Source organism: Podarcis tiliguerta, assembly GCF_965153285.1.
Source record: "Podarcis tiliguerta genome assembly, chromosome: 2".
NCBI lineage: Eukaryota > Metazoa > Chordata > Lepidosauria > Squamata > Lacertidae > Podarcis > Podarcis tiliguerta.
Window position 1 is genome coordinate 55,884,844 of NC_139535.1, and position 13,489 is coordinate 55,898,332.

General features: G+C 42.2%; 1 protein-coding gene across 5 annotated transcripts in view; it reads left to right on the plus strand.

Annotated features, from left to right (window-relative positions):
* Positions 1 to 13,489, plus strand: part of UIMC1 (ubiquitin interaction motif containing 1) — a 79,454-nt gene that overhangs the window by 23,679 nt on the left and 42,286 nt on the right. For 3 of the 5 annotated variants that reach the window (XM_083422833.1, XM_083422831.1, XM_083422834.1), the window contains exons 3-4: positions 7,520 to 7,610; positions 13,243 to 13,367. In XM_083422833.1, the coding sequence (XP_083278959.1) occupies positions 7,520 to 7,610; positions 13,243 to 13,367 (216 nt within the window). The remainder of the gene's footprint in view (positions 1 to 7,519; positions 7,611 to 13,242; positions 13,368 to 13,489) is intronic. The other 2 variants (XM_083422835.1, XM_083422832.1) reach the window with 1 other exon arrangement.

Genomic DNA, 13,489 nt, shown 5'->3' on the forward strand with positions numbered 1-13,489 from the left:
AGCAGTCACTACCTGTTCAGTCTGCATGGATTTTCAAATCTACTTGGTTTTTCAGAGAATCCTTTACCTACTTCCAAACCAGGGGTCAATTCAAATATGCAGAAATAGCAAGTAATAGAGTCCTTTCTTGACTGTTGCACATTAGGACTGCAGGTGGAAGGTGGGGGGGGGGCATATGTTTAGATAAGCCCCTATGTAACTGCCTGGATCACTGCAGTGCCAGGATGTGGTAGCAGCAAGGGAGTTGAGACTTATTACACTGATTCTATACCAACTACATGTGTTGTCAGTTTTTCTGGGCTCAGTTTTAAGAGCTGGTGTTAATCTTGTTCTAGGTCAGTGGTTCCCAATTGGTGGTCCGCATAACCCACTCAGGGGGTCCGTGGCACATATCCGTCAACTGTCTGGGACATCCTGTTTTGGGAAGCCATGCTCTCGTGTGAATGCCAAAACATGCAGGTCACGTGACTCATGTGGGCGTGCAGCCCAGAAGACGGGCTTCCCAGTTTTGCACTGGGACATGTTGGAGGGTATAGTGGGCACCATTCACATAACAAAAACTACCATAGATACAACATTTTCAAAAGTAGGGGTTTCATCGCTTGGCTTTTGAAAAACTGGGTTCTGCAGTACTTAGCTAGTTGGGAACCACTGTTTAGGCCATTTAAGTACTGAAGGGTTATCTAGTGCAAGAACTGCTTGTACCAATATTAGTTTGCTTGAGCTCAGTATCAGAGGCTGTTCTGAGTGCCCTCCATTAGCAAAATCTGAGTGGCAGATACCAGAGATGGAGCCTTTTTGGTGGTAACAGAGCATCTGAGGAATTCCTTCCCTGAAGAGCTCTGAAAAGCCCCTTCTACTGGATTTTTATGCTGATGTGTTTTTACCTCTCCCGTTGCCCTCCCCCTTTATTTTTAACTGTTACGACTTTTCTAAGCTGCTTTGGAAGAAATATTTTAAAGAGTAGAATATAAACAATCAAACAAATAAAGCAGCAGAAGAAAGTAGTCCCGAAGGCAAGCTTTCTGCAGTTTTATTCAGGTCAAAGCAAATGAATGGCTGGGAAAATATTTCTAGAAACTATAGGAAGAGGAGAGCCAATGGGGGACTAGAGCTTGTGAGTGTGCAGCCTACAAGCAGGTGAAAGCAGGGTGGTGTCACCGGGTCTGGTAGGGGAGATTAAGCAGCTCAGCTCAGAGGGCAAGGGATCCCGGGTTGAAGACTCTTGGACTAAGTGGGGCAAGGAGTGTAAACTGTGTTGGGAGAAGAACCTGTTTTTCAGAGAGTGAATGAACCATATTTTGAATTTGTATATGACAGGGAATAAGGCCTTTTTTAAAAGCATTAGTATTAAAGCTGGAAGGTACTGTGAGAAATAAATGGAAGTGCTATCTCTTAAGGGAGTGGAAAGGGAGTGGTGAATAACTACTTCTGTACTAAATGGCTTGCTTGTTTGATTATTTTAAAAGCAGTGAAAGAAAATGCATATTGGGACTTGGAGAATCATATAATACTATGCCTTGCACTTAGTTTGTGAGGCATGCTCCTGGGATGAAATTTTTTAAGAGCTCAAGACAAAGGGTAGCACAGAACAGCAGTGAATTCAGTTCTGAGTAACAGCACAGAGAGGAAGGGACTGGTGTTGGGTTTGCTTGTGTTTAACGTCTAAATTAATTATCAAAATCTACGCACTAATGAAATCCATAGATGAGATTAAAGAGTGAGAAGCTGCAAGCACACACCATAGCAGGTTCACATTCCAAAGGGGCCAGGAGTACTTAGAAAACATGAACAGAACTCCACAAAATTAAGCATGATTTGCAAAAATATAGCTTATAGATGTGACCAATGCATTATGCACCAGCAATACATTAAGCACCATTCCCTTCTCTTTGAATATTTCTGACCATAGGATCTCACCCAGTAGTTCAAGCTTTTTGAAACTAGCCTTCTTAAATTCCAGAGTGCATGTCTGACTATACTCAGCTTTCCCTTGTCTCTGTGTAATGAAACCCAAGAGAACAGGATCACTTTTTCAGTACTGAATGTTTGGTAATCTGATCTAGGTAGGTAGCATCCAAGCCGTCAGTCTGGCTTCGCAGGCTATAGCAGACACCCACAGTGTATCCGAAGAAGTGTGCATGCACACGAAAGCTCATACCAAGAACAAACTTAGTTGGTCTCTAAAGTGCTACTGGACAATTCTTTTTATTCTTTTTATATATTTCTACCCACAGTCACCAACAGTGTAATCTTCTTTTTTTAAAAAATATTTTTATTAAAGTTTTCTTGGTTTACAAAGGTATGCACAATGTCTCTTTTTTCAAGTTACATTTTTCATAGGTCAGTTTAATTTGTTGAGACATTAGGGTTACATTAGGAAGAAAAAGGGTGGAAGAGGCGGAGGGGGCCATGGTGGGTGGGGTTGGGAGGCGATATTTCTATTTTGCTTAATGTATGTGTAGGTTTTTGTGTCAGCGTCGTTTGTGCAGGTTCTCTTTGCTATTTGCTTGTGTTCCTTTGGTGGTGAGAGAAATTGGGATTGGCCTAGGGTGCGGTTGCTTGTTTGTGATTGGCTGTGGTGAACTTTGTTTTCATGTGTGAGTGGGGTGTTTTTGAATCAGGTTAGCCATATTGATTCATATGCTGTTGGTGGATTCTTGTTGTTGTCTTGTTGGGCTGATAAAGGTATCTTCTTCTATTTGTCCCTGTGTCAGTTTCAATTTGTCGTTAATTTTTCTAGTAGGGTTGTTTCCCATACTATTTGGTACCATTGGTCCATGCTTACTCCTGACAGGTCTCTCCAGTGTCTGGCTATGATGTTTCTGGTTGCTGAGAGTAGGTGGGTTATGAGTTCTTTGTGGTGTAAATGGGCATTGTTGTCTTGGAAAATGTTTAGTAGGGCCAGTTTCCAATTTCCAATACTTGCTTAATTTCCAATACTTGCTTAGTTATTTTACATATTGCCAATATGTAAAATTGGGGTAATTTCCAATACTTGCTTAGTTATTTTACATATTTCTTGTATGGCTGTTGTCCAGAATAGTTGGATTTTTGGGGCATTCCCACCACATGTGTAGGTATGTGCCTGTGGAGGTGCACCCTCTCCAGCATTTTGGTGAAGTTCCTGAGCGTATTAGTGCTAGTTTCCTTGGTGTTAGGTACCACCTTTAGGTGAGTTTCAGAGTGAGTTCTTTTCTTTTCGTTGATATGATATGGATTTAAAAGGGGGTTTAGACCACATTCTGGTCCACTGAGTGAGGTTAATCTCATAGCCTATTTTGTCTTCCCATTGTTTTTTAATTACTTCTAGCATGTTCGTGGGATTTTGGAGTAGTATTTTGTATACTGCAGATACCATCCCTTTGCTGTGTCCCTTTGCTGTTAGGAACCCACCGTGTATCTGAAGAAGTGTGCATGCACACAAAAGCTCATATCAAGAACAACTTAGTTGGTCTCTAAGGGGCTACTGGACATTTTATTTTATTTTATTTTTTATATTTCTACCCACAGACAAGCCACTCTTGTTTCCGTCTCCTACAATTTTTACTCATATACTCCCAGTCTGCATTCTATCATTCAAGTCATGGATCTCTTGATAAGTGTACACATTCTTTACATATAATTTTGCTACCTCTCCTTTCCTGTATGGGCTATTCCTTTTGAATGGGGTATACCTCTCAGTTTCTACATTCCAGTCATGAGTTTCATCCCACCAGGTTTCACTAATGCCTAAAAGATCATATTTGCCAACCTGTATTTAGAGTGAAAATTCTTCTTGCTTGTTTCCTGTACTCTGTGCATTAGTGTAGAGACAAGTGAAACAATGAGTCTTTCCTCTGCACACTGCTGCCTCTGTCACCCTCAGTAGGAAATCATCTGCTGCCACCACACATCACTTTCTTCTATGGAGAGCAGCAGGAATTGTTCTGTTCACTGCCACCTCAGTGTGTTTTGGGTTTTCTACTTCTATTCTTGCTGCTCTGGCTGAGAATCGGTGTCCAGGGTGAGGGCATGGAATTGATTTTGCCACTCCAGAGACAAAACATGGCTCCTGACAGTCCTGCTTTCTTTGTGTTATGTTCCTTCAGGGGGTTGCCTCCTGTATTGGGTGATCTTGCTCTTCCCTAGGGTTCCCTGCCTTCATCTCTGCTCCAAGATAGTCCACTCTAGTCTAGTGAGAATTTCCTCATCTTGCCTGCTAGCTCAGAGTGTGGTTGGCAGTTCTCAAGTTGCTGTACCTTCTCTTCCAGCAAGGTAATCAGCTTGCACTTGCTACATGTGTAGCTTTGCCCGTTCTTAGGCAGGAAGACAAACATGGCACAGATGTTGCTGGTAATTGCAGCAGCTCCATTACTCTCCAGGTCTCTTGGTTCCCCACACACTGTGAGACACCTCCAGACTTCCCCCTCAAACTAAACAACCTTGCAAATGCCCCTGTTTACAAGTCCTGGTCATGAGAGCTTCACCTGCTGGATTTCCTCCTGTAGTGCTTGTATTAAAAATACAGCAGCCCTGTCTTGTTGCAGGTGGCGCTGTTGCCATGTTTGAAACTGCCTGTGTTTGAAGCATCTGCTGCACCAAGATGGTGAGGCCTGTGAGGCCCAGCGCTTGAAGAGGGGGTGGGCAGGGAAGCCACAGAGATGAGTTTTGCCAGATGCTGAGAGGGGAACACGACTGCCTGAGGAGTTGCAGGCAATTTTCATCCCCCCACCTCCCCACTTTTTCTTGTTTGTATTCTTACTTGCCTTAAGACTGCCTTCTCAGCAATGCCACTGCCTCAACCTTTTCAGACAGATAGCCGAGTTAGTCTTTTGCATCAAAAACAACAAAAGAGTCTAGTAGTGCTTTCAAAGACTAACGAAGATATTATGGCATAATCTTTCATAGACCAAGTGGACTGTAGTCCATGAAAGCTTAAGCCATAATAAATGCGTTGGTCTTTAAGGTGCTACAAGACTCTCTGTTGTTTTTCACTACAACAGATGAATACTACTGCTCCTCTGGAAACTCTTCCCTGACATTATTTATGAAGCTAAACAGCCCAGGCCCCAGAACTCACTGCAGACCTCTACTTGCCACCTCTTTTCTCTTTTATGTCAATTCATTATTATCCACTGAGTGCAGTTATTTTTAGACACTTGCATACCCACTTTATGGTTGTTTCATTTAGTTCACATAATTCATCCTTGCTCAAGAGGATGCGATTTGGGGCTGGATCAATATCCTTGTTGATATCTGGGGCTGTGAGGCTGCTTAGCGAACACTAACAGGACTTTCCAATTCCTGGCTGAAGAGTGGGAGGAAACTCCTTGTACGTGTGGTGCTGGTGTTGTGTATTTATGGGCTGTAGATTGCAGCCTAGATAATTTCCACCTGTATGCTTAACTGACAAGAGAAAAGAACTAACAGAGCATCTCTAATCCCCAGGTCTGCTGGCTAGAGATGGTTTAGGAGGAGACAGAGGTACCTCTCAGCCAGGGGAGGACCACACTCAGTGCAGAGGTCCTGCCGTGCTCGTGGTTGTAGATCTGCCAGTGGTGTTTTGGCTAGTGGAAGCCATTATTAGACCCCAATATTTGGTTTCATGGGGACAGATGGCAGTGGGACACAGTCAGCCCGGGATCCACTGGATCTAAAGCCCCAGTGCTCCCCTAAGAGGCACAGGATCAGTCCCATTACTTAGGTCAGCCAGCTGAGTCATTTCCCTTGCCATTAATTTCAATGGGAAGTTGTTGGTTTTAGCGCGCGCGCGCACACACACACACACACACACGTCCTGTCCTGACCAGTGCAATTGTGCAGAGCTTTGGAAGTGGTGGATCATCCACTACTTCATCACACACACACACACACCAGCTTTGCCCATCAGTTTGCCATAATTTCTTCATTAACATCACTACACTTGCTATGAGGAGTTGGCTTTGTTTTTCTCTAAACGATTCTACCAGTATTTGCCTCATTTTGAATCCCTAGTTCTATCTTCTTTAGCCCTTTTAAAAAACCAACCCTGTACAGTGGAACCTCGGTTGATGAACGTAATCCATTCTGGAAGACCATTTGACTTCCAAAACATTCAACAACCGAGGTGCAATTGCCGGTCGGCAAATTCCATTGAGAAAAATGGAGAAAAGTGCCTTGGAAGCCGTTCGACTTCTGAGGCACGTTCAAAAACGGAAGCATTCACTTCTGGGTTGTCGGCATTCGATAGCCGAAACGGTCGACTTCTGAAGTGTTCAACAACCGAGGTTCCACTGTAGTAGGCTTTGTGAATCATATCAATTCTCTGAATTCAAATTTGTATAGAATGTCCCTTTTATATTGCCCAAATATTATTTTACATGCTCTTTTCTGCTACTAACTTCATGTTTCTCTTCAATTTTTGTTTCTATTAAAATCATTAGTTGTTTCAGTACTTTACCTTTTTTAAAATAGATGTTGCACTCTATTGTATACTCTGTTGGTATCTTTTTCTGAGGTAAACAACACACTTGAGATGCCTTTCTTTGTTTGCAACATAAAAATGTCTGTCTCTGGCTGGTTGCAACTCATTGTGTACCTTTCTTTTTCTGACTTTTGTCCAGCCTTGCACTCCTGTGCTGGATCAGTATTCTTGACCTTAGCAATCTGTCTCTCCTTCTCCTTTTGGTCAGTTTCCATTTTAGACTCTCCAGTCATTAAAAAGATTCCTGCGTCGCCGTTATGTGTCATGTTCAATTTCTCCTGTTCTTTCTCTGCTTGGATATGGCTTGCAATTGTGCTTCCATTGTTGCATCCTTTAAATCTTAACTGTCCCTGACAAATGCTCATACTGTTGACTTTTAAAAATGTACTTAGTTGTCAGTTCAGGGAGGCCATAGCATGATAGCCATTTTGATGGATGTGCGCCACCCCCCTTCCTTCAGAGGGAAATAAAAGAAGTTATCAGTCTAAAGTATGATACATAGGAGGCTGACGTCTCATAGTGAACAGCATTAGATTGTGAAGTTCTTTTCCTCCCTTATTAACTAAGTGCCCCTTGCCTTTGAGGAATCAACTTTGCTGGATGATACCTTTCCAGCTGTACTAAGAAAGCACCTTGCCCTGTTAGATGTCCCTGCTGGAAGATCTCATCAAGTTTTTCTTTTGCATTTTCACTCTTTATAAGTTCCTGAATGTAAAAGCAAACAACTTCTTGTTAAAATCCTATGCAGCTGGTACTCTGCATGGCAGTGACTGACATGAGGTCTATTGTCCTTTGCTGCTAATCTGTTTACACGTTTGCCTGCATCCCTCGTTGCTCATTATACTTACCACACAGCTCCTTTAATAGCTACAGAATACTCTTTCATTTGTGTCTGAAAGTCACATTTCTCACCAGTCGAGGAGTCTGCCTTTGTGCCAGCTTTCCCTTTTCTTCCCCCCCTCCTTCCCTGGGCTTGGAGATTTGGATGAAGGTTGAGGCAGGAGGGATGGGGGAAGGGTGGCAAATGGTAGCATCTTCTGTAGTTTATGTATTTACCATATTTCTTCTCTGCAGCAGGAGTCCAAGAAGGAACATGGTCTGCAGAAGAAAAGAACAAAGCAGCAGCTGGATAGACTGAAGTTTGCCGCAAAAAGGAAAATAGCACGTAGGTCTCATCTGCGCAGGGGAATGTGGGAGCTGGAAAATGAGCAGTACACTGGTTTTTTTGTATGGAGTTTCTTACGTATGCCTTTGCACGACACATATGCCAGGGCCTTCCAACTCAAAAGTAGCCGCTTTGTATGAGGTCTGACATTGTATGCGGATAAACAGTGCCACCACAGATACATATAGATATGATACAGCTAAGTGTCATTGTGCATATCTATTGGCATAAAGGAGAAGGGCCTTGTAAGGTTGCCAAGGTTGTCACTGTTTATGCAAAGTACAACATTATTATCCATTTCCTCTATGAAGACAATGGCACAAGGGCTATGTTATATGGCAGCTGTGAGATGAGAAACAGGATAAGAAGACCTTGAATCTAAGCTCTATCCAGAGACAACTGTAGTTGGTGTGTAGAGTTACAGTGAGCGTCTCACGGACAGAATATTCTTGCTTGTAGCTTGATTGGTTATTAGGGCAAGAGTACATGTGGTTTATTCAGTAATTAGCCTTCTGGGTGTCTCTGTAAGAAGAGTTTGGATTTGATATCCTGCTTTATCACTACCCTAAGGAGTCTCAAAGAGGCTAACATTGTCCTTTCCCTTCTTCCCCCACAACAAACACTCTGTGAGGTGAGTGGGGCTGAGAGACTTCAGAGAAGTGTGACTGACCCAAGGTCACCCAGCAGCTGCATGTGGAGGAGCGGAGACGCGAAGCCGATTCACCAGATTACAAGACTACCGCTCTTAACCACTACACCACACTGGCTACACTACACGCTCTTAACCACTACACCACACTGGCTGTAACTTACTTTATTGGTGAAATGAAATTCTTTGCTATGATTCCAGGATCTTGTTCTTCTAGAAACATGCTGTTTCACAGAGGTAGTCTTGGTTAGATCTCCTCAGCTGAGCCCATTGCTGTAAGTTTGCAGCAAGTATGCTCCAACTCACACGATTTATTGTGAGCGGTTCTGGTTTTACAAGGAGCATCTGATTTGGAAATGTAATGGAATACATTTCTGAATGGACCCCAAGCAGTGGTTGTAACCTGATAAACTCCAAATGGAGGAGATGGGAAGTAGGTTGCAAATAGCCCTCTTTGCAAATCCCTTTGTAGGAAGAAAGAAGTGCATATTCAGTACTCCAAACAAGCTAAAGGCCCACAGATGTGAGCAAGAAGGCATGAAATCCTCTGTGTGTACAGAATACCTAGGAGAGAGATTAACATGAAGCCATCCATGTTTTGTGTTGAAACTGTAATGTGTAGAATCCATTTGCCGCTGGCAGCACAAGGCTAGATCCTCCGTCCAGCATCCAGCAGAATGTGGTCTTAGAACTGCGTTTGATAATTGGCATGAGCAAAGGTAGTGAGTCTCCTCATCAGTTCGCTCCTTTGGATGCAGGTCTCATACCTACTACATTAGAGCAGTCAATTAGCAATAATTAATTAGGCACATCCACTTACATGTCTGCTCTTTTATTTATTAGAACTATAATTAGCCTTTTAGTGTTTATTTTTAGGCAAATTAAGGTTCATTTCTTTGAAATATAAACCACTGTCAGTGTTTTAAAGGGTTGCTTGGGTTTTATGACAAATTGGCCTCTTGGAGATGAGGCTGCCTAGGGAGGGTGGGATTGTTTGGCCCCTCCTATCTAGGCCAATTGAGACTTATTCAAGCAATTAATAACTGTGTGTAGTGGTAGTGATGTTTTTATTTAAGAAAAGGCTGTTTTCCTCCCAATGCAAACAGCAGTCACCGGGGTCAGGGGCAGGGGCTGGAACTGGGGTATGGGCAAAGGGTTAAAATCCCCCTCCCTAGAGTTGGCATTTCCCCATGGCCACTATTTACTTAAAACAAACATTCACCCAACTACTAATCCGTGAATAATGTCACGTCTGGTTTCATCCTATGTGGAGAAATAAGGCCCGCATGTGCTGCCAATTTCCAAAGCTGGAACATTTCTCATATTGTTAGTGTTTAAGGCACATTGTTCCTTTCTGACTTTGTAATTTTTAATCATTTTTAACATTGAGCTATAATTCAAATACACCCGTGACGTTATATTCTCAACAAGCTAAGATTAAAACATACAAACCTACATAAATCCTTTTCTTTGGAATATTTCTGATGTGTGTCTTCTAAAACAGTAAATCTCTTTTCACTGTACAGTAATTTCACTATGATTATGAGTGTAATACAGCCAACTTTTTTTGGGGGGGGGATCTGTTAGCAAGAGAACTCGGAACTGGTGGTGCTTTGCATCTAATTCGTTTTCAAACGTCCAACTGAAACATGAATTGTGCAGTAAATTGGCATATTAGCATGTAAAAAGGCTCAGAACTAGTTTAATTTGTTTAAGGCTGTAATGTCTTTAAAAACAGTATACACCCCCTCCTCGTGTTTTCTTGGCGGGATTGATCATATGACATTGACATTTCTACCTCTCAGTAGAACTAGGAGTGTAGTGGGAGCCTAGTTTTGGAACAATGAAACTATGCTTACTTTAGCACACAAACAAAAAACCCCTCAAGTTTTATAATGGAGCTATTCAGAATTCATGGGCACATATGTGCAAGCACATAATTTGTGTCCGAAAGGGCATGCCAATGGTTTTCTGTCTGCTAGACGTTGGTTGTATAGACTACCTGCCAAACCATTTAGACAGTGCTTGCTTCTGAGAGCTCAGCTTCTATTTTTGTGTCTTGGAGCTCTTAAATAGTCTGTTTGCCCACACCAGTAGGAGGCTAACGCAATACTTAGAATTTCTAATCATCATAAATTATGACCAATGTAATCAACATCAAGCGCACACAAATTGTGAGCGTTTGCAGACAGCGTTTAGAAATGATCAGATGTTAAGCAGAATAATACATGATAGCCAGAGATACGCAGCATGGCTTTGACAGAACAGATGCCCTGCTTCTCTCAGGGAGATGGCTTGCTCCTTTCGCTGTCGTGCAAGTTGGATGTATTTCATGGTGGGTGGGGGGCAAAGATTTATCCTTTTCAATGCACCCGTGAATTTGGAAAGTGGAATAAATGTTGTTTATTTTCTCTCTCTGATATGCCAGAAGGATTCTTGTCTAGAGTTTTTCCGTGTTCCATTTTACTATGCCCTTTTGTTCACTCCCTGGCAGCGTGATACACCATATTGCTTCATAGATGAAATTTCATTTGCATTGTGTTTTATAGTTGTTGACAGCCTGGTTATGCAGTCATGGTTTTGTTTTGTTTTTTAAATGAGAGATTGAGAACAGGTAACTGATGATTGTGATCCTATGTCCATTAATTTCTGCTTAGATCCCTTGTAATCAGATAATGCAGTTTTGCTGCCAGTATCTTAATTATATGAATTCCAGTTATTATAAAATATTCTGCTGGTTCTTGAGGATGTCCAGGCCCCTGTACTGTATATGTACAAGAATACACATTCCAGTGGTAAAGCTATAATATGGCTGCTCAAAGCACTGTTGCTTTTAAGAAGGGGGGGGGGGGGATAACTCAGCAGCTTATTTCTGCATACAGCTGTTAAAGGCACAAGAACCCTGTTTCCTTGGTGGCAAACTTAAACCAAAGCCTATGCTGTCATCCTGTAGACACATACCTGGGAATAAGCCCCATTAATCCCAAAGAGACTTACTTTTCAGTAGACATGTATAGCATTGTACTGAAAGTTAACATAATGAGTGTCTGGCTTTAGGCCCTGCACAGCAGGAGACACACCTAAGCATATTTGAAAAATTTACACGTTTTGTATTTACTATTCAGGAAAGGGATACTTTAACAACCAGTTGCACTTACTGTGTTATAGTATTTGCAGATCATCACCTCTAAGGAATACCTGATCTCATAGGAACCCACCACAGGTGCATCTTGGTTACCAGGAAAAAAGAAAGGGCCAACTCTGGAAATCTCAAGGACTACTATAGAATAAGACAGAAGCAGGAAAGTGCACTAAAGAACCCCAGGGATTCCTGCTGCCTGCTGTCCAAACAACTCGCATATCAATCACAGCTCTGACATCACTCATTGGCTAAACCCACAGACAGCTGGGAGCAGCCAGGCTGGCTCACTTCACAGAAATTGCTTAGAAGGTTACCTGCATATTTTGCTTCATAGGTTTCTTTCTAGGAGGGCTAGAGATTTTCTTAAGAAAATAATAATAAACTTAGGCTATTGTGCCCTGATACTATACCCATGGGTGGGGCATTGCCCCCACCCGCCTGTCTTAAACTCAGCTCCAGGAAAGCTAATGCCCATTAAGCAGGGCAAAATGAAACTGCATTGTGTCACATAGTTGCTTATTCATAGTTGTGACCATATCCATGCAAAGTCCATGTTTCAGTTTAGACTGCTGCTTTTCTCTTGAAGTTGGGAAGAGGGAGTGATGAGGTTCAGTAATCCACAAATGAGCTTTCCTCTGGAGGCATTTCTCATGTGTTGAGTAGATGCTCCTGAGGAGGCTGTGATGGCGTCCTAATTGCTATGGTGTCCAAACACTTTACAGTAAAGGAATCTGAGGTATTCACCGTGTCTGGAAGGTGATCTGTTTCTTCAAAGCTCTTCTCTTTAGTTTCTTCTATGGTGTTTTGTGCTCAGGTGCACTTGTTGGGTTAAGAGTTGTTATGTGTGAGAGAGGATTTCTCAGAAAGTGCTGCTCAGAATCAACCTACAATGGTTTGACTGAAGAGCGTTTCAATGTGCTCTTCAAATTCTCAGAAAGCAGGGGAGTTGTTGGAGTTTCTTTTTCATTCTGGTTTTCAGGCTTGGATATTTTTAGCTAAGTGAAAGTGGTGGGTCAGAAATCTAAAAAAAAAAAAAAAAAAAAACCACACCCTGGTGTTTTCCAGAACAGCTTTGTTTTTTTGTTTTTGCAATGCTTGTGATTTTTAGTATGTCCCAGAAAATCATTTAGGGAACAACTTTGTATAGGTAGGGAGAGAGTGGTCTCATCCCGGGTAGGAAAGCATGCAGATCTGAAGATCATTCTTTGCCTTTTCCAGGTTGTTCTTCTAATTTTTATTTTTTTTTATTTTTTGCACCAGTCCAGGCGAATGTGGCTCGTGACCTTTGCCCGTTTACATTTCAGGAGGCTTGGCTGTATACACCACAGAGCACTATGACTTTTAAAGTTAATAATAATGTTGAGTGGAAAGGAACTAACTTCATTGTGCTCTACCAGCAGACTGTGCCTTTTAGAAAAAGTCTGTTCATGCACAGTTCAGTGTTCAAAGTCTACCGCTTTTCCTTTGTGCCCTTTGATGATAGTATTGCATGTGGAAGTACAAAACAGGGTCGCTGCCAGATGATTATGTGATAAAATATTTCATTGTGATGAATTCACCAAAGAGTCAAAGCTGAGATCACTATGGGAACCTTAACTAAATGCCCTGACTTGGTTCAGTGATTTGATATTGCACAAAATGCATTACTCTGCATTTAGCACTGTCTGTTCCAGTTTTGAAGGCACACGGCAAGGTAAGCTGAGATGTAACAGCTTTGATCCAATTTAGTTGGCCTTTTTTCCCTGTGAAGGTGAAAGTCCCCAGGCACCTTCTTCAGGGCATAAGGAATGAGAGCCTGCTGCATTGTATTGTGTTACGCTTTTCTTTTTCACTTTTTTCAGAGATGACGGAAGATGAACAGTTTGCCCTGGCTCTGAAAATGAGCGAGCAAGAAGCCAGGCAGTTGAACTCGCAAGAGGAGGAAGAGGAAGAGCTTCTGAGAAAGGCCATTGCTGAGAGCCTTGGTGTAAGTGAAGCAGAAATACTTGGGCTACAGAATTGCCTGTTCACATCTTTCCCTGCCCTGTACTCCCCCTCTGCAGTTCAAATGAGGTGTTTGTTATGGGACAGGCTTCCATCTGGAATTCT